A 27,688-nucleotide genomic window follows, 5' to 3' on the forward strand; every position below is an offset into this window, starting at 1 on the left:
TGCGATTCACTGGGAGTAAGTCCAGCGGTGGATCGTCTTATGTGCCATTTGCCACGGCTGTTAGCACAACACTTCATCTCTCTTCACAACTTATGGGAAGAAGAAAATCGTGAGGATCGCCACCAACAAATCCTACAGCGATTTGAAGAACGAACCCGACGGAAGGAGGAAGAACGTGACGAGAGCCGCCGACAGCAACAAATCCTCAACCCATACCAAGGAGGTAATTGATGCCAGTAACGTTAAACAAAGATAGGAATCGTGTGCCGAAGGAGCAAGAGGACGAGCAAGAGGCTGTCCAGAAAGCATTGAGGTTGGAAGAGCAAGCGGAAAGAAGAAGGTGCTTACAAAGAATTACCGAAGGAGCAACCAAAGGAGACCGTGATTGCAGTGAGAGATTGGTCAAAGATGGCCAAGTATCTGAATTGATTGAGAACACCCGACGTCGTTTGGGGGACCTGACTCTCACGTTGGAAGAGATTGGCGACAGTATTGGAGTGGAACCGTACACACTGTTTCGAAGGGATTCAAGAGGATCCGAGGCTGGAAGGACACGAAGTGAGGAGCACACCGGAGACAAAGGCATAGGGGATACAGAAGCATTGAGAGTGTCAGGAGGACACTAGAGCACCATAGCCAAGACGTTTTGTTCGGATCTAGCACATCGAACCAGGGAGCAACTCCAACCGGACCTAGCGGACAAAGTGGGTCTCAGATTCCAACCAGACCGAGCACTCAAAGCGTGCCACCACAAGGAGTCTGGACAATGTCGAAGCAGCAAAAATTGCCGAAGTTTACAGGAGATGGAACGGAGAACCCCGTACGACATTGTAGAACGTGCGAAACAATTTGGTCTGCCAATGGGCAGACAAACCAAGATGAGTGGGTGACACAGTTTCTTGCTACCTACGGGGAGTAGCGATAGATTGGTTCTTTGAAGTTGACAAAACCAAGGTCAGTACATTGACTGACCTGAAGAAAGTGTTCCAAGCTGAATTTAAATTGCTTCGAGACAATAATGAGATCGTAGCCAAAATTTATAGCACAAAGCATAATAAACATGAAGTGAGAGGACGTACAACCAGCGGCTTAAGGAGTTGTTGGGGAAGATGGAAAACCAAACAGCCGATGGATTGAAGAAGCGCTGGTTTGTAGAGGGTTTGAAATCCTCATTGAAGAGGAAAATGAAGGTGGTCTCCCCTGCGTCCTATGAAGATGCGTATAACAGGGCCATGGATATAGAGAGCGAAGACAAAACGTCCCAGAAAAAGAACAAATTGGATGATGATGACTCGTCCGAGGGGAGCAACAGTGACGAGGAATCAAGCAAGAAGGTACAAGCCCTACAGAAAGATATACATCAAATGATGTTGGAATTTAAAGCTATGAAGGGAAGTAGTAGTAAAAAATGAAGGGGAACTATGATGTGCCGATTGCAAGGAAGATCACACTAAAGGCACATGCCCTAAGAAGGCCTTCTGCGACATTTGTCAGGTGTTGGGACACTCCACCAAGGAGTACCCATACAACATGAAGACTAGAGGTGCACAAGTACTCCTTACCCAGGAGCAGCCATCAACGGTCGTGGCAACGGCCACCACACAGCAGCGGACCAACACAATTGCATCATTCGGTGGCTATAAAAATAACCGGAGGGGAGGAAAAAACAACAACAACAATAATAGCCGTCGGATACATTATGATGCCAAAGGTCGACGAATGATTCAATGTCAAGCCTATAGCGAATGGGGACATTTTGCCAGGGATTGCCCCAAGGGAGAAAGTTCGCAGCACCTGTGCAAATGGTGCGGTCCAAGTGACCACGATGATGGTAACTGCCTAAAGTCTGCAGTGAACCTATTGACCATCGACAGAACAAAGTAAGAGGAGACACTGGCAATCACAAGGGCACAAGCAAAAAAGACTATGTACCTAGACCCCCATACGAAAAAGGAGAGGGTACGGGTACCTAAGGCCAACGTTAAAAGGGAGATGAAGGAGCAAAGGGAAAAAACAAATGAGGCCACCTGCACTTCTGCCAAGGTATCCATAAAAATCAGAGAACTTCTCAGCACTATGCCACAATTGAAGGAGGCCATTACCAGTGCCATAGATGTGCATATCCATATGGCCGCACTCCACACAGAGATTCCGGTCAGCCCTTCAGCGGACCCAATGCTACTAGTTGTGAATAGCGAAAGACACCCTGTTGTAGTAGAAATGGGAATAATAGGTACGATCCTCACTGACACCATTGTCGATGGAGGATCCGGGGTGAACGTGCTCCCTGAGGAAACATGGAGGAAATTGGGGAAGCCGACATTGTGGCCGTCAACATTCAACCTGGTAGGAGCCGATCTGCACAGCATTAAACCAATCGGGACTCTCATGGCACAACGTATAACCATTGGCACTCAGCCCTTCATTCTGGACTTTGTAGTTATCCCTCTTAAAAAGAAAGGTTATGATGCAATCCTTAAGAGAGGATGGCTCATCACTGCCAGGGTAAACCACAACTGGAAGCATAATACGCTATCCATGGAAAGTGGGGGTCGGAAATTTGTGATCGACTTGAGGATGCAAGTGGTGAGTGAGGAGTGGCATCCTCCTCGGAATCCGAATCGGATGGAGAACCTTTTGGAATTGATGGGGGCAAACAGGAGATGGAGCCCAATGATGAAGGTGTTTTAGAGCTGGAGGGTTGTTCTGAAGATGAGGTGGGCTCACTAAACAGGCTTTTCCACTGGCAGATGGAGGATTATGAAGTCTTCCATCCTACATGTCACATGTTGCAAATAGAAGAAGTATTAGAGGAGGACATGTTCCCACCTGAGTATAGAGAATATAAGAAAGGGGTCGCTCAAGTTAATGACACCCTGGCACACCAATTTGCTAAAGACAAACCCATAAGGTACGAGGACCCCAACCTGAAGGAGACGAATTTGGGGGATGAAACAAGTCCCAAGAATATTCTAGTTGGGGACGACTGGGACCCAGTGTTGAAGGCAGCATCCTTTAGGATTTTCATGGAGTATAAGGACATGTTCACATGGACCTATAAAGACCTCAAGGGAGTTCATCCGGAACTATGTGTCCACCAGATCCCATTGGTACCAGGAGCTCAACTGGTACGGAAGAGACCATACCGCATGAATAAAAATTATGTTGCCTAAGTGAACGAGGAGATTGAGTGGATGCAAGAGGCAGGCATCATATTCTGGGTCGAGACAAGTGAGTGGGTCTCATTGATTGTGATATCACTAAAGGAGGCCAAAAAAATCCACATTTGTGTGGGTTTTCGGTGTCTCAATGGAGTCACCATCAAGGACCCGTTCTTGATACCCTTTACAGACAGTATCCTCGAGGAAGTAGCCGGACATGAGATGTACTCATTCCTCGACGACTTTTCAGGATACAACCAAATCTCTATAGCTGAGGAGGACAAACTGAAGACCACATTCGTGGTAGAAGACGGTGTATATGCGTACAACCAAATGTCATTCGGATTGTGCAATGCTCCTGCTACATTCCAGAGAATAGTTCTCCATATTTTCGACAAAATGTCTGTAGGGAATTTCAACGCCTTCTTGGATGATTGGTCCATTTATAGTGGACAAGACACTCACTTGGTGGCATTAAGGGAATGTATGGAACGATGTCGGAGGGCCCGACTAGCCTTGAACCCAAAGAAATGCAGGTGTATGGTGCCTCAAGGAAAATTGATCGGCCACATTGTCTGCAAGGCCGGGTTGAAAACAGATCTGGATAAGGTACGAGTTATTGTGGAGATGGAGCCCTCCACCGACATGATAGGAGTGAAGTCCTTTCTGGGGCACATAGGGTATTAACAAAAGTTCATCAAGAACTTTGCACAGATCCCATTTCCCTTGGACAAGTTAACACAAAAAGGGGAGTCGTACGTGTGGGAAACCACACAAGGGAAAGCGTTCGAAGAACTCAAGACGATGCTAGTGGCTACACCTATTCTTGCCTACCTGAATTGGGATAGAGAATTCCATGTCCATGTGGATGCCTCTTAACTATGCAATTGGTGCCACATTAGCACAGGAGGGAGAACATGGGCTCGATCTCACCCCATTTATTTTGCTAGCCGGTTACTGTCGAAGGTAGAGAAGAATTACAGTACTACCGAGAGGGAAGCCCTCGGGATGGTCTATGTTGTGCAAAAATTTCGCCATTATTTGTTGGCCACCCCATTTACATTTTATGTTGATCATCAAGCATTGATGTACTCGGTGAATAAACCTATTATTCAGGGGAGGATCAGTCGGTGGCTTCTCTTACTTTAGGAGTTCACATTCACAATTATTGTACATGTCGACAAGAGCCATGTCATTGCAAATCAACTGTCACGGATTAAATCCGGAGAGCCACCCAACAGAGTGAATGAGGATTTTCCTGACACGCATTTATTTCAAATAGTTGCATTACCATCATGGTATGGAAGCATCGGGGAGTACTTGTCAACCTCCTGGTTTCCAGCAAACATGCTACCAAGAGAAAGAAGGAAGTTGGTTCTGAGAAGCAAGACATTTCAGTTGATTAATGGGTTACTTTACAAAATGGGCCCTGATCAAGTACTAAGAAGGTGTTATGGAAGAGGAGATCTCAGGAGCGCTAAGGGAAGCACATGAAGGACCCGCAGGTGGTCACATGGGACTAGACACCACGACGCAGAAAGTATTGCTTGCAGGACTATGGTGGCCTTCCCTATAGAATGATGTGCGTGAATGGGTGGTGGGATGTGACACTTGCCAGAGGGCAGGAAAAACATTGAAGAGGGACTTTATGCCCCTAAATCCTTCCCATGCCCAGGAATTGTTCGAGCAAGGGGGTCTAGATTTCATTGGACCATTGAAGGCCCAGCCGTGCACGAAGGTGTCGGTACATTGTGGTGGCCACTGGATATTTGACAAAGTGGGCAGAGGCACGGGCACTGCCAGATAATTCAGCTTTGAGTATGGCGAAATTCATTTATGAACAAATCATTACGAGGTATGGCATTCCTATTCAATTGACAAGTGATCGAAGCGGACACTTTGTAAACCATGTAGTTAAATTGCTCACGACGGAGTTCAAGATTTTTCATTCCTTGTCGAGCCCATACTATCCCTGGGCCAGTAGCCAAGCAGAGGCCACTAACAAAATATTGGTGTCGGTAATCTATAAATCCTGCGGGGTCAAACAAGAAGACTGGGAAGAAAAGCTACCATCCGTACTGTGGGCCTACCGAACCATGTACAAAGTGACAACAAGCCAGACACCCTTTCAATTGATGTATGGTCAGGAGGCCATTGTACCAACAGAGTTCATGGTACCTAGCCTGCAGATAGCAATTGAGAACCGACTGGGGGACATGGAGAGTCTGCAGGGAAAGATTATACGCGCTAGGAAAGCTGGACGAACGGAGAATGATGGCTCAATGGACCACTGAAGTAGCCCAGCAATGTTGGAAGTTTTGGCATGATAAGCATCTTAGACGTATGGAATTACATCCAGGCCAATGGTTGTTGAAGTACAATGGCCGAAGTGAGATAAAACATGGGAGATTTAAAATGAGATGGCTGGGTCCCTGCAAAATCCAAGAAGTAGCGGAGAATGGAGCAATCAAGTTGTTGATGTTGGACAACCAGCCAATCAAGGAGACAATGAATGGGTCGAAATTAAAAAAGTATCACTGCAAGCATCAGCAGAATGACCCAATTCATCTGGAGGCAGGGCCTAGCCAAACAATTTAGGTAATTATTTTTTTTTTTAGTTATAAAAAATAAAAAATAAATAAAACAATAGAGAACTCACTGTATGGTCAGAAAAAAAACTGTACGACGGTAAAGGGAGAAGTAAGAAATGCACCCTTGAATCGTATGACTTTCATCAGCATAGGATCATACGAATAATAAAAGGAGAACATCATACGGTCAAAGAGAAAAATCGGAAAGAGTGATGTGAAAACCGTACAAATCGTACAACCCATAGCAAGGACAGCAAGATTGAGGAAGACACCATACGACGACAGAATAAAACAGATTCAGAGTCTCTACGAGCAAAGTGGAAGAAGGGGAATAGATTCGTACGACAAGGAGAGGTGGCAATATAATTCGTACGGACATATGAAGTAGGAAAATTAAAGTCACAAGGGAAATTTCGTACAGTGGTGGAATAAGATATTTTCATACAACGGTAGGTGGATAGTAATCCGTACAACTTAGGAGGTGTCAAGTGAAGGTGAGAGAATCGCCACTGCGTCCGTACAAGAGCAAATTCGTACGGTGGCAAAGACCGAAATAATTTTGTGCAGGGAAATCCATACAGCGGTCATCGTTAAAAATCCATACAGTGGAGAAGTTTAGACAAAAATCGAAGGCATTTGTACACCTGCGAGAGGAAGGGTCGTACAGTAGCAAGGTGGAAAAGAAATCCGTTCATGCGTACTGCTGCGTACAAGCCAAGGCGACGAAAAATCCGTATGGACTAAACAAAGCACCGGGAGTTGGAATCCGTACATTGGTAAAGAGGAAAACCATACAAGTTGTGTTGTACAAGCAAATAAGGGAAAAAGTCGTACCAACATAGCTGTAGCCGACAAGAGAAAAATAACGGTTTGTGAATAAGTATGTGTTCCGCCAACTAAGAAAGATTAATTTATGGAGTCTGGCAAAGTGAAGCTAGACTAGAGAAAACGGTTGCAGCAGTTAGAGCCTCTGGAAAAACAACCGTCCATTAAAGGAAAAATGGCAGAATCCAACAATGCGGCCATGGACAAAAGCAAAAGAACATTGTCCTCAAGAGTGAGGGTTCCAGGAAAGACAGATACCATCAAAGGGAAGACAACGCCGGCAAAGGTCACAGCAAATACCATCACTTTCGAAGGGTTGAGCGGCACTGGGTGTAGAACATGGTGGCCGGAAACTCCAGACAATCACCCCATCAAGGATTCCCTTCGGCATGCACGGGTGCATTGGGCAATCCAAATGCCTGTGTTTTCCATTCGAGATTTTGAGCCATGTCTCAGGATGATGATTACTGCATATGATAGAAATGCTTTGGAATCTGTATTTACCTACTAGCAAAGTACAATAACAGTGTCATTTACAACGGAAGCATTTACCAGAGTGTTCGGCATTCCTGGTGAGGGCAAGAAAGTTGACAAAAACGCCACGAAGATGTCGACGGAACGAAGGCAAAAACTTCTACAGCTAGTGCGTCGTGATGATTTGATAGCAGAGGAATGGGAAAGAGTGAATGCACCGAAGGGACAAGGTTTAAAAAGTCCTACCTTGTGCCAGGCGAATGGCAATGTCTGCTCGATGTGATGAAAAGTAGACTCACGGGGGCTAGCCGAGCCTCCGACACAACTGTACCCATGATAGCTTTGATGAACAGGTTAAGGAATGGCATGGTGTATGATTGGGCGTCTGTACTGTCGGATAGGATTCATGACTTCCTCACGCTGAAAAATAAAGCCTTCTATATGCCCTTTCATGCCATTGGACTTTTCCGGGAGGTCGTCCGAACACAGGTACCCTCAGAACGACATGTGTGGAAGCCGCAAAACCAAGTGGAGCCTTCACGGCCACCTATCTTTTATTGGACTCACCTAGATACCTCCATAGGTAGTGAGGATGTCCAACCTAGCAGGAAGCGAAGGCAGCAGCAGGTGGTGGCTTCGGAGAGTGAGCCAGAGTCGACAGAAGAGGAGGAGAGCAGCGCAGGGGAAGAGTCGACAGATACCTCTTCCAACAGCAGTGGAGGCAATGATGCCTTTTGTTTGGCTAGTCGAGGACAAGTGGGAAGGAGTCCTAGTGAGGAGACATTGGATAGTGTTGGTGGCGGTGCACGCGCAGAAGGTGTCATGGGTACACCCTTGAGTGGTACGAGTACGGTTGGAGTAGCACCATCGAGGGGGGTCAAACCTTCAAGAGAGGTGATGATCGGACGACTTATTTTCGCTCCAGCCTTGCTTCAGGTGGACAATGAAATGACTCCACTCCCTACTTCGAAGATGACAGTTGGAGCCATACCAGTGCCAGGATTCAAGCAATTGCGACCTCCACCCACGCAGACACCCTTTAGTATCGCCACACCAGCACACAAAGTGCATACGAGTCAGGAGCCTGCTACAGAGAAAGGGGTCAAGTTGGAGAGTGTGCCCGCGAGTTAGAAGCCCGCTACAGAGAAAGGGGCCGAGTTGGAGGGATACATGGTTGGACCACTACCAGGCAACCCCCATAGCACCGGTTGGATCTCGACCTCCTTCACCGCAGCCACTAGTGTCGCCAGAGATTGTGGATTTAGAGGAGGGGATTTCTCACCAGCAACAGGAGTCAGCTATGGATGTCTTCCAAGATAGGGTGCCCGGAGAGGACTATAGGGCTGTTGAGCCCAACCAACAGATAGCATCCACTATGCAAGGTGAAGTAGGTGTGGTCATGGTGGAGCAGTTTATGGCAGAGATGGAGGCCAGTTGATAGAGGATGGTTGCCTTGGCAGATGTGGAGGCCAGTGCACAGCAGATGGCGGCTTCAATTCAAGAACTGGCTCTTGGACAAACTGCAGTGGAGAATCTACTTGCATTTGCCACAGGGGGATGTGCAAAGGAGTTTGTTAGGTGTTTCGATTCAAGGGGATGGCCTGCTTTAGAGACGCCTACCATGATGGAGTGGAGGTGCAAGGAGCCAACTGGCAAGAGTGGGACATACTTGTTGCGGCAGGTGGAGTAGGCCTTCCGAAACAGCTACTATGAGCTCCAACGTGTACAACATTTGGCATCTAGGGTGGAGGCAAAGCGGGTGGCAGCCATTACAGCTTGGGAGGAGCTAGCCACTCGATTGCAGACCATTGAGGAGAAGCTCCTACAGCAGAAGGCTCGGGTGACGGCATTGGAGTAGTTGGTCCAGGCAAAGGAGGAATTGGCACAGGAGGCGGCTACGCGAGCGGCAATAAAGACTCGGCTCACTTCAGTTTTGGAGGAGTTGGACAAGAAACATAAGAAAGTCATGGAGGCGATGTTCATGGTGATGACTTCGAGGGAGTGGCACCCGTTACTCAAGAGGAACCTCCAGTATAGGACGCAACAGGTTCGCCAGTTGCGGGAGCCGTTGGCTACATCAGTCCCACCGGCTCCTTCTTCATCAAGGACGCCCTCTAGACACCCAGCTCCTTGATTTCTTCTGTCTAGTTGTTTCCCCATTTTGTTGTGTGTCGTCCGACGACTCTATTTTGGGGGGGATGATGTTGTCGAGAAAATTAGTATTTGTTAGTAAATGTTTAGGGGTCGACGGTTGCTGACAGTTGGCACCAGCAGCCGGTCGACACCCCATGTATATATATCTGTGTACCCCAATCTTGAGATATGATTACGCTGTTATGTTATACTGATGTTATTCTGAAGATGCATTGTAATGTTGGCATTAATGAATATATAGTTCTGAGTTCTCTACATTTCGTGCATGTGTACTATTTTGTTTTGCTCGCATTTTGTGATGTTCTGAAACATATCCTATGGGGCAAAACATGCAGAATGTCATTAAATCAGACTGTTATTTGGATATATATAAGCAATCATGATAGTAGTCACTAATAACAATAGATATGCAGTCCCCGTACTTGTTATGCACATATAGAGAAATCATAGTTAGTTTGTCTGCTATATATTGAATGCCTCATCAAATATATTCAGTGCAAGGTTAGGTTGAATGAATTTCATTAGTTGTATTGGTGAGTGATAATGTAATGACGCACTGGTTTGATATATTGGAGAATGGTGATTGAATGAACACTGATCTGATAGAATGATTTGTTGATTGATTATTTTCTTGATGAGAATGATGATTGACAAGTGATCCTTGAATGATTTGGAATGATCTCTTTTATACTTCATTGGTGAAAGGGTCACCACCCTTCATAAGGCTTGAGTCACCACCCTTCATTGCTACCTTTGAGAAAAATAAATCATTCCCCAAGTTGATCTCCCTTGGATGTCCCCCTCAAATGAAACCTTCTCCCCCTTATAGCTTCCAATGTGAGAGAGAGTCGCACCTCTTCATCATGTCTTCCCTTTACAAGGGTCGCAACCTGTTGTGACGTATTCACACATCGCCCCATTGCAAATGAGGACCCCTGCTTTTTGCTTTCTACGGTTTGTTTTTCCAGGTTTCTAGGGTTTTGTCTGTTAGCCTTTGCTTTTCGAGTCTCGCCAGGGGGATCACTAGGATGGCAAGCTCTGCTTGAGCCGAGGTGAGTCTTTGGGGCCCCAAAATTAGGGTTTCTTTGAAAGTCTTCCTTAGGGCCTGGTTTTGCTCTTGTTACTAATTGTGTCTTGCTTGGTGAGTGAGTATCATTCTTGAAGCTCCGAGCTAGGTCAAGTTGGTGAGTGATGAAGTCTGGAATGTCATCCTGATCTTCAAATGCCCTGAAATTTGGCCAAGTCTGGAATGTCCTGATCCTAAAATTTGGCTGTCTGGAATGTCCTGATCCTGAAATTTGGCTGTCTGGAATGTCCTGATCCTGAAATTTGACTGTCTGGAAAACTGAAGAATCCTCCAAAAACTAGATTTTGCAATATAACTCCTGGAGGTCCGAAACCACTCTCAAACATCCTCACAGTATAGATGGAATATAACTTAAAGTATTAGAAAGAAGAAAGATATAAGGAAATGTCACTTATACTTAAATGTTATATTCCATAAAATGATCCTGATGGAGAGACCAAAATGTCAAATTTCACTCCTAACCCTTCCAAAGGGTCCATAGCGAAATTCTTGAAAACACTAATTTCTCCCTTAGCCAAAGTCAGGATCAAGATGGAGATGCATGAGGAAGTATCTGTGTTTGCCTCCCAAGGAAGATTAGAGTTTGAAAAATCAAGAATCAAGGTCAAAACATGATTTTCGCTCCTGACCCTTCCAAAGGGTCCAAAGCAAAAATCCTTATAACCCTTGTTTTTTTTTCTTATTTTGGCTAGGCATTGGCTTGGAGGTTGAATGGGTATGTTTTTGCCTTGAGAGGGAGTTAGAAGCTTTGAAGAATCAAGATTTTAGCTCAAAAGGAGAATTTCGCTCCTGACCCTTCCAAAGGGTCCAGAGCGAAATTCCCTATAAACTTCATTTGCTCCCTTGTTTTAGCTTGAAACCTTGCTCCTTAGATAGAAAACGATCTATATTTGCCTCCAGGAGAAAATTGAAGTTTGAAAAATGAACAATCAAGCCCAAGTGGTGATTTTCGCTCCTGACCCTTCCAAAGGGTCCAGAGCGAAAATCAACCTAAGACTCATTTCTTGCCTTATTTGACCAAATTTTGATTTGTAAGGCATCTTAAAGGGAAGAGTGGACATGTTTGGACGTTGGAAATGTTTGAAAGCTTTGAAAAAATGAAGGATTCTAGCCAAGAAGGTGAATTTCGCTCCTGACCCTTCCAAAGGGTCCAGAGCGAAATTCCTTGCAAGCCTATTTTTTGACCTTGCTTAGACCACAAACCTTGTTTCTTGGGTGAAGAATGATGTTTTGTTACCTTCCAGAGAAGATTGGAGTTGAAAAGATGAAGGATCAAGTCAAGAATGAGATTTTCGCTCCTGACCCTTCCAAAGGGTCCAGAGCGAAAATCCTCCTAGACCTCATTTCTTTCCTTATTTGGCCAAATTTTGATGTCCAAGGTATGTTGAAAGAGAGAATGGGCATATTGAAACCCTTAAGGACATTTGAAAGAGTTGAAAAAATGAGTGTTTTAGCCAAGGAAGGAAATTTCGCTCCTGACCCTTCCAAAGGGTCCAGAGCAAAATTCCTTACAAGCCTATATTTTTTTTACCTTGCTTGAGCTTAAAACCTTGTTCCTAGGGCGAAGAGAGATAAGATTTTACCTTGCAATGAAGATTGGGTTTGAAAGAATGATGATTTTGGTCTAAAAAGTGAATTTCGCTCCTAACCCTTCCAAAGGGTCCAGAGCGAAATTCCTAAAAACCTTTATTTTCTTAGCAAGATCAAGTCAAACTTGGGTTTCTATAACTTGGATGTGAGAGGAGAAGTGTTTTCTTGCCTCTTAAGGTGGATTCAAGTTGAAATGATTGGAGGAGTGAGCCTAAAACAAGATTTTCGCTCCTAACCCTTCCAAAGGGTCCAGAGCGAAAATCCTAAAACTCATCATTTTCTCCAAAATTTGTGCCAAGCCATGCCTAGACTAAGGTGAGGGAAGCCCTTGAGATTGCCCTTGAATTGATTGTTGTCTCCAAAAATGATGATTTTGGGCTAGAGGAAGAAATTCGCTCTTGACCCTTCCAAAGGGTCCAGAGCGAAATTCTTCAAATCCATCATTGTCTCCTTGGATCAAATCAAACTTTTGGTTTTTATGGCGTGGATGGGAGTGAGAAGGTGTGTCCTTGCCTTTTGAAGTTGATTCAGGTTGAAAGAACGAAGAAATGAGCTCAAAACAAGAAATTCGCTCCTGACCCTTCCAAAGGGTCTAGAGCGAATTTTCTCAAAACCTCTCTTTGCTATTAGCTTTGTGCTACATCAAGTGTGGGCTAAGGTAAAATCAAGAAGGAGATGTCCCTAAGAGTGACTTCAAGTTGCTAGAAATCATTGAAGTTGAAAAAATGAGCTCAAAATGAGAATTTCGCTCCTGACCCTTCCAAAGGGTCCAAAGCGAATTTTCTCAAAACCACCTTTTTTCCCAATTTTGTGCCAAGCCTAGTGCTGACTAAGGTGAGTTTTGATGGGAGAGGTCCTTAGAAATAACTTTGACTTCTCAATGATTATCAAATGTGAAGGAATTGAGCCTAAAAAGTGATTTTCGCTCCTGACCCTTCCAAAGGGTCCAGAGTGAAAATCTTAAAAACCATCTTTTCTTCCAAAATTTGAGCAAAGTCAAACCTGGACAAGGGTGAGAGAAGTAATTTGGATTGCCTTAGAGTGGATTTTAGTCACCAATAATGCAAATTTTGAAGCCAAAATGAGAATTTTGCTACTGACCCTTCCAAAGGGTCCAGAGCGAAATTCCTAGGATCACCCTTTTTTCCTTGCAAATCAAGTCAAGTTTTTGGTTTTTATGGCCTAGATAGGAGTGAGGCGATGTGTCCTTGGTCTTGGAGGTGGATTGGAGTTGAAAAGATGAGGAAATAAGCCTAAAATAAGATTTTCACTCCTGACCCTTCCAAAGGGTCCAAAGCGAAAATCCTAAAAAACCATCTTATCCTCCAAATTTTGTGCTAAGTCAAGCCTAGACTAGGGTGAGAAAAGCTATTTGGAATGCCTTGGAAAGATGTTTGACCTTCAAAAGTGTGAATTTTGAGCTAAAAGGTGAATTTCGCACCTAACCCTTCCAAAGGGTCCAGAGCGAAATTCTTCATCTACCTATTTCCTCCTTGTGTCAAGTCAAGACTAGGAGTCCTAAGGCATAGTTGAGGTTGAAATGATGTTATTTAAGCCTTGCAAGATGAATTGAGGTGAAGGAAGTGTAAAATGAAGCCTAAAGAAGGAATTTCACTCCTGACCCTTCCAGAGGGTCCAGAGCGAAATTCCCAAAATCACCTAGTTTGCCCATGAGGAAGGTCAAGTTGTGGATTCCCAGCCTTTGGTGAGGAGAAGGATAGCGTATGCTTGCCTTGGAAGGCATTTTGGAGTAGAGACATGATGGAATTTGTCCAAAGATGCAAAATTCGCTCCTGACTCTTCCAGAGGGTCCAAGGCGAAATCCTTTGAAACTACTATTTTTCACCTTGTTTGGGCCAGGCGAGGAGCTAATTGTGAGGTAATGTTGAAAAGAGGTCTAAATTGGCCAAGAATGCAAAATTCGCTCCTGACCCTTCCAGAGGGTCCAAGGCGAAATCCTTATAGGGCCTGTCCCTGGGGAGAATATTGAGCAAGCTTCATTTTAACATCTTCTTGTTGATGATTTAAGGTAGAAAATGCTATCTTGAAATAAATATATTATGTGTCCTTAATCATCTTTTGGTTTGTCTTGCAATTAAAAGAAGACCAGGCCAAGACAAGGACGACCTTCTCCAATCCAGCATCAACAAGGACGGCCTTCTTCGGTCCAGCATCATCAGGGACGACCTCTTCCAATCCAGCATTTGAAGGAAAGGTACACCATCCATCCTGCACATCAAAGACAAAGGAGGTTAAAGCAAAGGTTCGTTGAAGAAGCAGACAGTTTCAAAAGAGTTCATTAAAGTTAGCTTCTCAGCATCATCAAATTGAGCATCTACCAAGTTACAAGTGTCAGACAAGGTGGCATCCCAGTCATCACTCCTCCAATCGGATTGGTCCACCTCAGCGTGTCCAGATTCAATGTACCTGACTCATTGGAGATGGCACAAACTTCGATGTACCTACCCAGTTATCCATTGGTCGAATATTCCAGAGAAGACATGTCCAAATAATGCAATTATTTCATTGGCCAGAATTGAGTTGTTGTAACAAACCCTAATTAGGGTTTTCATTGTAAAATCTCGGCCATTGATCTCAAGTTGATCTGAGCCATTGAATTGTATTGAGGGCACTATATAAGCCTTGGCTCCTCATTTGTAAAGGCTAACGGTTAGCTAATAGAGAATAGTTAGTCAATAGTCAGTAGTGGGGTGAATAGTTAGAAATAGTGAATAGTCAGCTAATAGAATAGCAATTAGAGTAAATTAGGAGGACAAGGCAAGAAATTGTTGCCAGTGATTGTAAACAAACTCTATTTTCATTGAAGTTATGGTGAAGTGTGTTGTTTCGTTGCAATATGCATGGTCTCTTGTTGAATCTTCATTTTAGATGATAGATAATTAAATTGAATGAAAGAAGTTGTTGAATGCACCTGTGTGGAATCCGTCTAGTCCATACCACTAGCCTCTTACTGATTGTAAGTGCGCCCTGCATGGTCAACTTGCATAAAATGAGCTTAATCTTAAGTCGTTACACATCTATTGTTCATGCATTATCTTGAATGGTGATCAGTGTCTGATGGCATACGATTTGAACGTATTGGAAGCATCCCTTAGAAGATCGCACTGAGTTGGTGTCGGACTGTTCAAGCCTGATGGTGAGACCCAGCCCAGTAGGACTCCACCTAGTCATTCATCCATCTTCTGGCATTCTAGGTAGTAGATTAGACTTCCTGAGCCCTGTATCTTTTGCCATTTGTTTGTCTTCTAGTTAGTAAATAGGACTTGTGATTCCAGCAAATCAGACGTTCAAGTCATCAAGTGTAAGTCCCCTTGTGATTCCAGCAAAATCACATCATACCACGAAGAGCTTATCCACACGTAGAGATCCTACATAACAGAACCTTGGAGTTACTCTGACTGATCCTTCGGCGAGATCTTTAGCAGTCACGAAACTTTACTCAAGAGAGGATAAGATACCTCTGGGTATTTTATTCTGTGTTTGGTCGTGTACAAAATACACATCAACACAACCTTTCATAATTATCACTCTTCGAATGAGTCACACCTTTCATATTTATCACCCTTCAAAAGAGTCATAACCCTTCATCATTTCTGCAGTTTGAGAGGGTCACAATCTTTCATATTTATCACCCTTTGAGAGGGTCACACCCCTTCATTATTTCTGCCCTTTGAGAGAGTCATTTCCACATTTCCTTCCCATTCCTTCTTCCATTTATCTTTCATTTATTTCTATGCTCTACTCTTTCTTAAACCTTCCTCCTTATCCTTTTAAATGAATTCTTCCGCCTTTTATATCTCATGTTTGAGGGAGTTATAACTCTTCATGGCATGCCTCTTGACCTTTCATTAAACTTAATTGACTTGTAATTATATTATATTATATTTATTTATTTATTTCTTATGTTTTAATTTTATTATTATTATTTATTATTAAATCCTATTTCAGAAAAGGGACATTCTACCTGTGCTTACCCTGTTGCGTGCATTTTCAAATATAATGGAGTGTGAAAACTTATTCAAAGAAAGAGGATAGGGACCAAAAGAATGAGATGTCTTCTTCACATGCCCTACATTTCAAGAATAATTTCTGGAAGGGGACAATTTCCTCCTAAACTAACAGTCAAAATGGTCGGTGGTAAGAAATACCATCTCAAACTTGCAGTTATGTCGACACTCAAAACCACCACTGCATAGTGCTACAAGGGAAGGCAACAATGAAGTTGATCGTTGGCAAGGAGAACAACGGAATCTTTGCACAGTATGTGCAGAATATTAGAAATGTTGCTGAACAAAATTAGAAGCCCAAAAAATTCTTAGAGAAGCAGCCAATATTAATTTTCTAAAACTTTGAATACAAATTGCATTTAACATAGGCCCTAACTTTCTAGTATAGCAATTAACCAATGATCATATTTGGCAATTAGCATGGTAGCATGATAATTTGTGGTAAGCAGGTCACTCATCTTTAAAAAAAAATAATCCACTGCTTCACTCTAAACACATAGAGTATGATATTCTGCAACACCACCTGAATCCTCTTTGAATACACGGCTAGATCAATCGCAACAGTCAATTCCTATTCCTTTATTTTGGCAGCTTCTTCTGTATGATATTGTTTAGTCTGTATGATATTGTTTATTATATCTCTTTCTATTTCCATCTTTGATCTTCCTCTATCTTACCTTCCTTGCCAATATCTCCATTTTCCTTTAGCAAATCCTTCATCAAGTTTTAATGTTCCACTGAAGTATATAGTCACTCCAATCATAAGATGATCAAATAAGTGAAAAAGATGTGTTTAATTTCATCTTTTAACTTGCAATTTTTGAATCAGTCAAATTTTACCCATTTTCCTACCTTGTCTGGGAATGGATTTCATTTAGTGAACAATATCATACAGACTAAACAATATGAGACCAACACTAGAACTCAATGAATTCATTACTAGTCCATACCTTCTCACTGTAGGTTTTCTAGGGAGTTATTGTAACGTGTGATACATGATCTCATATCATTGCTTCGAGTAAGCTAATGTTTTGATTGAAATCATATTTCAGAAGATTCTAAATGAAAAACCCATGTATATTTCATGAGGTCAAAGTTCGTTTCCACTAAATCTCTATAATTAAGGTCCTTAAATTTAAGCTCCTTGTATCACAAATGTGATCTTTTATACAAACAAACTGAAAAGGAAAACCACATTAAGTAAAAAATCTAACATTTGCAATCACAAATATGAGAAATATTGAAAATGTTACCACTGCTTTGAGCCTCCAACAAATACAGCTGTGCTAAGTGCCATGCATCGTTGGCCTGCAGCACCAAAGCCAGCACTGACAAGTGCATTCAATGTAGCATCTACATTTGCATCAGGCATGATGATTGCATGATTCTTTGCACCCATGTTAGACTAATTCAGAAGAAACAACCATGTAGTTAGCACCAAGTAACAAATCACACATTATTTTAGACCAGAAAACTGACTGCTTATAAAGAACTGTCATATTGCATTCTGTTACACAGCCAGTACTACCTCAGACTTTGATAGAAAAATAAGGAATTACCTGGACACGTTTTCCTTTAGCCGATGCCCTGGCATATATGTGCATGCCAGCCTTCACAAAATAATTGACCGAGATAGAATGTAAACAACTAAATTTTAGTGAAATTTATACCAAATGAGATGAAGAATGGCAAGTTAAAAAAAAACCTTCATCTATACAACTATTTTTTATTCATGCAGAGGATACAATGAGCAATCGCAATGAAATGATAATAATGGATAAGTTTTTTTGAGTATAGGTTCCAATGTTTATGTATTAGCATTATATTGAGAAACATGGTTAAAAACTTATCATATTTGGAACCCTGAAGGAAATAGCATAAGCCATCACCAAGTGAAATGAATAATGTTGGGTGATGCTATTAAAAACAAGAAAAATTATAGCTTTGCCCAAATCCAAGGAAAAATGACCAATTATACATGCTGACAAAATAAAAACAAAATGCTGACATGCTGTATATGAAATATTACCACATTGGAACCAACAAAGGAGACTGCTTTGATATTTGGATCATCACAAATTTGGTTGACAACATCCTGCAAGAAGTGATATTTTATATCAATCAGTGCTATGGATACACCAAAAAACACGTCTTGCCAATCAAAATATGATAGTTAAGGAAAAAGAAGAAGCGCTATTGGCAAACAAGGATTTAGTTGGAATTCTATTATTTTAATATTTATGTACACAAGATATTAAAAGAAGACAATTATAGAAATTGAACTTAGACAACTATAAGAGTTTACTCAAAAAAGAACTAACTAATAACTTATCTCGAGAAAACACAACTAAAATATACCCATACTTGTAACTAAGCTGATCGATTCTACCAAATTAAGCTAAATCCTAGATACACAGTTACAAATGATGCTTTTAGATTTATAGTTAAAAATTAAGCTTTTACACTTACATGTGTCCCATGAACAATATTGAGAACACCAGGGGGCAGACCAGCCTCCATTGCTAATTCAGCTAGAAGCATTGCAGCTCCTGCAGGAAAACCAGAAGCACCATAGATAACACAGATCTAACATACAAACCGACAAAAAAAAATATTTTCTCGTTATTCATAGACTCTATTCTGCAAATGCACATTTCATTTTGTACATCAAATATTTTGTAGTAACTATGAAATCTTCTTCAGCTTTGATAAATCAGATTAAAATGTAAAGGCAATCTAGCTGTATTTGCAATAATCCAATTTAGCCCCCCCATTAATGGGGTTAAGAAGGCTAATCATCCATGCAACTCAAGAGGAGATGTCAAGCAGACAATGCCAGCCATGGGGTGGATCAAGATCAACTTTGACAGGGCCTCGACGGGTACCCTGGGGCTAAGTGGTGCAGGATGCATAGCTAGAAACCATGATGGCAAAACTTGTGCACTAAAACTGAACATTTGGGGGTGACAAACGAACAATGAAGCAGAATTTAGAGCTGCACTGTTGGGACTAAAGTGTGAACTGCAACTTGGAGCAGCAAAAATTCACTTAGAAGGCAACTCCCTAATAATGATTAATGCAATAAGACAAAACTCAATTCCAAACTGAAAAATGGAAAAATGGCCGAGGCCAATGGGAGAGGTCATTAGGAGGTTCGATGGGTTCAAAATTACCCATATATATAGGGAGGGAAACCAAGAAGCAGATGCATTACCCAAGGAAGAGGTTGAGGTGGATGAGGGGGTTAGGTAAGAGGTGAGGTGGTTGAGGATCATGTAGGAGTAAGCAAGCATGACGTTAGGGGAATTGGCAAGGATTGCCATCCGTAGGTCGTTTAGGGTAGGTTTCCCAATTGGGCTTGAAGTAGTGCATTGTCATGATGTGGGCATTTATTATCAATGGTGGCCGAATCCAAAGTTGATAAATTGGCAACATAGTTGGTGTGACGGGTGATGAGGTATTGAGTGGAGAGGACGACCTTCCCCAACTCCGCATGTGTGTTATTGCGATGCAGGACCTTATTTATGCTATCTTAGGCTGGGACAGTACTCGGTTGAGGGTGCAGTATCCATCAAATTATGGGCCACACGATTTGAGGAGGTGTATGTGAAATTTATAGAGGCTGTGGGGACGATTTGTCAATTGCAAGTTTGAGCAATCAAGAAACTATGTTATGGATATGCCTGTGAGGTTGAGGAGTAGGAAGAGGCAAATGGCATTCTTAGGCGATGTATCTGAGAAAAGACTGAAGCAAATTTTCTACATTGCACATGGAATGGTGATCCATGTTGTTCAGAGGATATTGGGGGATGATTTCCAGAGAACAGAGCACCGTTTCAGGGTCAATACCGACATTTCAACGATGTTCGTTGCAAGCCTGTTGGATGCAAGAGAAGCGATGGACATGGTGAGCACATTGAGCAAGAAATTTGTAAAGTGCTATCTGGGAGATCTTGATGGTGTCCTGGAAAATGTGGATGAGAGAAGATTAGTTCCACTTCCTCAAGACTATTTTGTGGTTCGCAGGAGGGCGAAAGAGGTGAAAAAGTACCCAATTTTGGTTCCTGCAGATGAAACAAGGGTTGCGCAGAGGCAGATGGTGGTGGAGAGATGCACTTTTTCATAAGAAAATGGTGGACCTCACAAAAGAAGGTGGTGTCAGATGGTTGCAGAGATACTTGGTCGCAAAGGTGCTAGTGTGAAGAGGAGGAGGATAGGACGGGCACAGTTGGTGGCAGTGTGGTGATGGGTAGCAGTGGCATAGCTGCTTCTGGGGTGGCGTTTCCAATAGTGGTGGAGATAGCGGACCACAACACATGCGGCCCAGACTGCCCAGTGGTTGCTAGAGTGAGGATGGCCCATGGTCAGGAGTAAGGGCCTTGGGGATAATCCCAATTTTGTCTGGCTTTTTTGTTAATGATACGTGCGGGTAGAACTATAGGTTTTGGTTTTGGCCATAATCCCAATTTTTTGATATAATGTATGTTAGCAGGGCATAGTATGGGATGTGCATATGAAAATGATGTTGAAGCAAGATTAGTTTCAAACTTAGTATTACGTAATTGCGGGTTAGTATGGGTAATGGACATACTTGAACACTGAAACTGGATGTAATCTCTGTTTTTTAATCAATATCAGGGTGCAGACCCACAAAGCTGTAGTTTATCAATCAAAAAAAAAAAACCAATTTAGCCATTCTTTTTGTAGAGGTGATCCTCTAAAGTGTCATTGTAATTCCTAAGCTCCTATGCTTGTATTTCTTTTTTTTCTTCCTAAATGATAAATATATTAAAATTGAAGTAATAATTACACCTTGTCTGATCAAGAAACAGGGAAGCTTCCTGCCACAGCCATGATTCTAAGGCCCAGTAGTCATTACATTGGCCATTGCCCAGAAGTACTAAGATCCAAAGCATAGTATTCTGTAACCTTAATAGACCAATTGCCTGAGGCTACAGAAGTAAAGCAGAAACAAACAAGCTGAAAGAATTATATTCAAAATGGGTGTGAGCATATTACTGATTAAATCAAGTTCTAACAACATCAATGTTTATACAAAAATTTAGAGTGCACATGGGATGGCAGAAACTGCAGATATGTAAAGAAGGAATCTGAAGCTGTTGCCAAATCTTTGGTCAAGAACCAAGTTTTAGACAGTGGGCTCGGCAAACCCACAAGCATTGTTTTAGTTGACCCAATCATTAGCTTGTGTTGTTTCAGTTTCAGGCCAGTTGGGGAGAGGTGGATGAACTAAGGCCTTTGTGCCACACCATGCATAGGAGCACAAATTCTGTGAATTTTGCATTGCCTTAAATGACACAGATTGACAAGGTGATATTGGTGCCTTGCTATGCATTCCTCTTTAATCCTGTGACTAGTACCTGGGTCAAACAGGAGCTTTTCAATAAAATCCTCTTGTTCTATTGCTGAAAAACATTGATTATACTGGCGATCCAGGTTTCCATATCAGAGACAGTATTTTTCACAATAGAATTATTAATGCAATGGATCTCTATGTTATCACTGAGGATTTTTAAATTTCAATCACTGCCATGGGCTTCACTGGAAGTGTTGCCCCTCCCAAGTCAATTCTCAAGAAACTGGGAATCAAGAGAGTGGCCAATCATTCAAGCCACAGGAGTGACGTCATTTTCTATTCCAATATGAGCATTGTTGTGAACACACTTAGAGCCCCCACTAGCAGAGGTAGGAGCAAATATTTGATTAGTTGGATGTTTTCAACTAAGGAAACATGTCCAAGATCATTTAAAGTACTGACATTGACAGGATCCTCGGGATATAAATGAAGTTCACTGACTCGGAAGGCTTGCAAATATTCATTTGTAGAATGGTAGTCATGGGAAGAGGTAAAAAGGGATTAAATGTCGTGTCTAGTATACGGGTTGAGGTGCTGACTGGATTTCTGAGTTGTGTATTCAGCATGTTAAGGCCTATATGTCATCACCTTCCACAACAGCAGCAGCTTTTCCTTACCAAGTTGATCCAACATGGCAGCTCTGTTCCGAAACTTCCGATGCTTCAACAAAAGAGCAGTGTTCTTAATTTTGATTTTCTCCTAGTGCAGAATTTCTTTATTTTTGGCAATGTATCAGATACTAATTCAAGTTCAGGTTCGATTTCCAGATTCAATAAAAAAAGGGCAGTGGTTTCATTTTGGGTTTGTCTGCATAAAAAACAATCCCATTTCCCATTATGTCCTTGAAGCATCTACATTTTAGTAAATCATAAAAACCATTTCCTTGATAAATAAATAAAAAATAAATAAATCCTAATCATCAATTTAACAGGTCATAGAAAAAATCCTTTATTTAAATTCCTATTGGTTTAGATTTTAACCTTCACCAGTTTTTATTATTGATTCTTATATTTCATCCAAACAAATGTTGAAATATATTCCACCCACACAAATTGAAATAAAAAATGTAGATGATGGCATACAGCAGGAAAAAGTGGACAACAGCTTGTAGGGTTAGGGAGCTTGCTTTCATCAATGGTTAGAGATCCCTTTTTTTTCAATCATAGTCAAAGTTAAATGCCAAAAATGATCAAAAAGAGGAAAAAAAATTATAAGTTGGAGAAAACTAGATGAGTTTGTTTTTGGTTCATCGCAATTTAGCCAGGTTCACTTTGGGTTCACCCAGGTTCATCCGGGATAAACCCACGATAAAGTCTTCACCACTGTGCAATTCTACAGCTGAATCAACCCAGATCTGGGGCTTCTGCTGGATGAACCAGCTACACTGATTTTTCGTTAAAGATAATTTTAAAACCATCTGCATAAGGAGCTCAATCCTTTCATAGCCCAATAACCTCTCATTATTTTAAATGCTGAATGTGGGTACTGTTATCACAAAAGCTTGCACCCTTACTGAGATATCAACTCAGCAACCTTGTGAAACATGGAAACAACCCCAAAGTGTGGGACCTTGCGCAAGGGGTTGAATCTCCGGAGAAGGCTGGCTTCCTTCTCTATCTAGGTGCAAGTATTGAACCAACTAAACACTTCAAAGCTAATTCCTGAGCCTACCCTAACAACTTGCAAAGGAAAAGAGAAGAGAGAAATTGCTTGAAACAAGGGAGGTGATGCACCAAGAAGAGATAGTTCCTCTCCCTACCTAAATAACACAAGTAATTAATTGAAACACCTTGAAGATGCACAACTTTCGGTTATATGAGTAACCCCAATGCATAGATGAAGGTTAGAATCCACTGAATGCCAGGAGGGGAGAGGGATTCCCACAAGTCACACTCAGAAAACTAGTTAACACAGCATATATGAAGAGAAAGACCCACAACACATACCTATGATGAAGGTAAGAAAGCATACACAACACACATAGGTTGAAAGAAGGCAAGAATAGTCTTCTTCAATTAATCATAAGGCCAAACGTCAATCTTACAGTTGCAGAAATGCAAAGATTACAAGTCTTCCAAAGAAGAGGAGAGCATGAGAAAACTCCAGGCAGCAGGGAGAGAACCCTTTACAATGAGGCTTAACAGCCTTATATGGAAAAATGGGTTACAATGGTGATCATGACCCCTGCATGTCAGTCTGGAAGTGCAAGGAAGTGCATGCACTTGACTTGTACATGCAAGCAACCTAGCCATACCTCCAAAGGCAATTCTGAGGAAGATAGATTGACTGACCTTCTAAAGTCAGACATGACATAAGTCACCCAACATGGCCCCATACCTCCCTTGATGGAAACCCTGCCAAAAACATTAAATGCACCCCTATGGCTCCACAAAAAAAGTGCATAAGTCACCAAAACTATCGGAGTATTTAAAGCCTTGAGTGTCGATCACGCCATCCGGAAGTGTTGCAAGCCAGAAGCAAGTTTAGAAAACTTCGAAGACCGGGGTCACCGTAGTTGGGGAACTTTGGGGACCGGGGTCACCGTAGTTGGACAAGGAACTTGGGAACCTAGGGGTTCCGAAGTTTCGGGGTTGAAGGACAAGGAACTTCCTTCTTACAAGACAACACTTCACACTTCATAATTCCATTGCTTTTCTCCTTGATCAACTGGGTAGTGCTGGTCCATGGAACATATCTCTAATCGGTTCTCACTGATGGACCAAGGGTGTCATAAAATGACAACAGGTACATATTGTGTGGAAATTGTATCATTTTGTTCTCAAACTTGGTCCTTAAGGATCTTATGCTGCCATTTCCAGACCATAAACAATCCTTGTCGATTGAAGTCTTGAGAAGGGTGAGCTCAGATAAAAAATAACAGATTTGAGAAATGAACTGCAGCAATGGAGATCCACACCATGAATCTATGTGACATAATCATCAAATGTCAAAGTATTAATGACCCTGAAATAACTACTGCCATTCCAATCCAAAGCTATTTTGCTACTAATTGTACCCAAGTTGAGTTGATGAAGAATGATAATATTGATGTAGTGTATGCAATATGAGTTCAAACCGTAGGTACATCCAACAACTGAGGCAATTCTTTGTATTGAGATATCAAGGCAGATCAGCACCAATAGAATGAACACAGGATGTGCATCAATACTATTTCTGCTAGCGTCATAGCATCAAAATTAGAACTAAAATTTCAATCTGTCATAACCAAATAGAAATTAAATAATCAGAGAATTTCAGGTAATGATTCATTTTCTTAAGAGATCAGCAACCTTTCTTATTGAACACATTATATTTGGAAATAAGGCATCAACAAGAATTAAAAAAACAGAAACTTCATACCAGGATCTTTCTCTGAAGGTTTCAAGAGAAACGTATTACCACATGTCACTCCTAGAGGAAACATCTGCACATATGTCGAAAAATTTCAAATATTTTGCAATGTTCTGTATGGTGTCCAAAAATCTTGGGGTTATATTATCTTTCTTCAATTTATTAAAAACTAATCTGTAAGAACAACAAGAAGAAATGCACATAGATTCCAGCACCGTAGCAAATAGACATTGAGTTCCTCATTGCTCTAAATTTTTAAATATTGTTACCATAAATATTATTTATTCAAACTAGAACATAGAAAAACTAAGCAGATACGAAAAATACTATAATATCTACACCTCCATCATTGAGAATCCCATTACAAGAAATTCTTAGAAAGCCATTGTTGAAATTTCTTCCAATGCACCATATAAATTAGGCTCACATATATAATTAATTTTGAATATATTACAAGTCACTAGTAGTCCAATTACACTCAATTATAGTTGTTTACAATGAGAAAATCCAAAAAGATTGAAATTGTTTATCCAAAACACATGTTAGAAAGAAACCAACAACACCTAAACCACAAGTAGAATTACAAGATAAAGACTAATAGTTTAGAGTCAATATAAGCCAACTGAAGTATTAGGATGGAGTGCAAGTTCAAATATATTCTAGTATAAAGTGCCCACCTTTGTGAACATCTATATGATAGCCAATCCTCTCGGCAAGACCCCTTCAAAGATCAACTTGGACAATGCAATAGAGAAAGGTCCTCTTGCAGTGACTAAGACATTTTAAAAACAATATCTCTAGGTTCAATAGTAGTGTCCTCAAATGAATTCTGAGGCATTGTTTGTCAAAGATGATTAGGGAATGATACTTGTAGATAGAAAACTGCACGGTAAATCTCAAACAAAAACAAGGCCCACAAAACCAGACTCCCAAGCAAGTGTGGGCGGTTGTGACCTCAACACTTTCCCTATGCAAAAGAATTAAACCTTGCAAGAAGCCCCCCTTCTTGGAGAAAAAAATTGTACTAATTAAACTAGTAACATTTCACTGATATTGTGACCTGGGACATTGGAATTATATATGATGTAACCCTAATGGGATGTAATGCGACACGACTGATAGGTAGACTTGCAGACTTGCATTTGATGTGAAGGTGACTTGATAGGTGAGTGAAAAGGTTATTAATAGCCCTCAAACATGCATTGTGAGACAAATCTTGTATTGTATTTCTCTTACTGTTGTGCATTCATGATAGCCTGAATCCACACTTATTAAGATGTAAGGCCTATACCGTCAACCTTTCCCCCTGCTAAGGGGCAAATGGGTGTGTATTGTGTTAATGACTGTTCTGCAAATCATGTGTTCGGTATAAAGATATTCTAAATACTTATAAATCAAATGGCCTTAGCATAACACTGTATCAGAACCACCTTCTTAACATTTAGTGAAATGATATGATCAAACTCTCACCTCGATCAAACCCTCTCTTTCCTTGTGCCCCAGGAATGTTAGGATTGATTCCCCTTTTTATTATTCTCCTTGAGTTAAAACTCTCAGCCTTTTGGCATGGCGGCTATGGATGTTTTCTCAAAAAAATGCAGTCTCTAGCCAATATGGCTGCAAAAAAACATTGACTTGGATTTTTTACTTGCAGTTTACAGGGTTATACCAAAGATTTTCTACTAACATTGCCGCTATCTTTCATAAGATTTCTAAGTCACTGTAACGTTGTCATTTCAGGAGTAGTCAAGAGAGGGTATTTGCATGGTGTTGTCCCACCTTTGTGATTTTCTCCCTCCATTTTAAGTTCCGAAAAAAATAATGTAGCCCTATTTTAGGCGTAGTTCATTATGTCAGATTTTGCCCATTTCAATATGGCCCTTAAATTGCTTAATTTATGTGGTTAAAATGCCTTTCTCATTATAGTCACATCAATTTTAGATATCCTTGACTTTTTTTTTGGAACAATAAAAAATCATTAATTACAAGTTCTCAAGTATTTTATGGAGATGTGTTCCCTTGAATCTCTACAAATTTATGTGCTCTTGCTAGCTCAACCCACAATTTCACAATATTAAAACATTACTTATTGCAGAACTTAGCACCCCTAATGCAAGTGATGCAAACTCAACGCACCCCCACTCTTCAAATTTCCACAAATTGTTATATACAAATCTTATATGAGTTCACGTCCTTTGTGCAAGTCAATTGGTTTGCAATATGCATCATTTCTCTAGAGGCCAACAATCCCACAAAGCATGTGTAGTGAAAGGAACCAAAGAATTAAGGCACAGTCGTCTTCCAAACAAAAAGGTAGACATCAAGTAATATTAGGGAAGACTAATGACAATATTGTAGACAAAGACTTAAACACAAACTTGGAAGTGTACCTTGCAAACTTGAAGTAGTAGTGTACTTGGCAAATCAAATGAGTGCAGTGGGAGTATGGGGACAATGCCCCTAGCAGGGTTTGGGCATAGCGCCTCCAATGAGATCGAGTGGCGAAAACCCTCTCGAGGTCCTAGGGCAATGCCTTAGGCATGCTCCCTACCATAATACATGGTGGAGTCAAGGGGTGGAGCCCCCGCCTACAAGCCCAAATTAAGATCCTCAAAACCATGCAGATCTTCATGGCAAACATCATTTTCGTGATTTTTTAAGAGGCAAAAAACAATGTTGACCAAGCCAAAAAATAGAAAGTTTGAAGTGTCTAGCCAATGTATGATATCAACCAAGAACTAAATTGCTTATCGTAAACTCTCCCCAAGATGATGTACAATGTGATCGACCACCTATAAACATTGCTATAGCATGTTTGAGTGTTGTCGTGCGATGAAGGAATCTATTTGCCTGATGATGGGTCATATGGTGAGGACATGATGACGTAAGCAATAGGGATGTTGATGTCATACGATGATAAAGGATGTCTAACAACGTACGATGAAAATATGACAATGCCATTGTACATTGTGATCAGGGGTGTTTGCTGCTATATCTTATAAATTAAATACAGGAAAAAATAATGTACATGACAATTCATACCAAACACA

General features: G+C 41.4%; 1 protein-coding gene across 1 annotated transcript in view; it reads right to left on the minus strand.

Moving 5' to 3' along the window:
* The window catches only part of LOC131037325 (methylmalonate-semialdehyde dehydrogenase [acylating], mitochondrial), a 160,020-nt gene that overhangs the window by 16,932 nt on the left and 115,400 nt on the right, over positions 1-27,688 (minus strand). Inside the window, exons 8-12 of the mRNA XM_057969437.2 lie at positions 24,648-24,711; positions 18,380-18,459; positions 17,940-18,005; positions 17,470-17,520; positions 17,164-17,315 (exon numbers count right to left, since the gene is read on the minus strand). Of these exons, the coding sequence (XP_057825420.2) occupies positions 17,164-17,315; positions 17,470-17,520; positions 17,940-18,005; positions 18,380-18,459; positions 24,648-24,711 (413 nt within the window). The remainder of the gene's footprint in view (positions 1-17,163; positions 17,316-17,469; positions 17,521-17,939; positions 18,006-18,379; positions 18,460-24,647; positions 24,712-27,688) is intronic.

Source organism: Cryptomeria japonica, chromosome 3 (genome assembly GCF_030272615.1).
Source record: "Cryptomeria japonica chromosome 3, Sugi_1.0, whole genome shotgun sequence".
Taxonomy (NCBI): domain Eukaryota; kingdom Viridiplantae; phylum Streptophyta; class Pinopsida; order Cupressales; family Cupressaceae; genus Cryptomeria; species Cryptomeria japonica.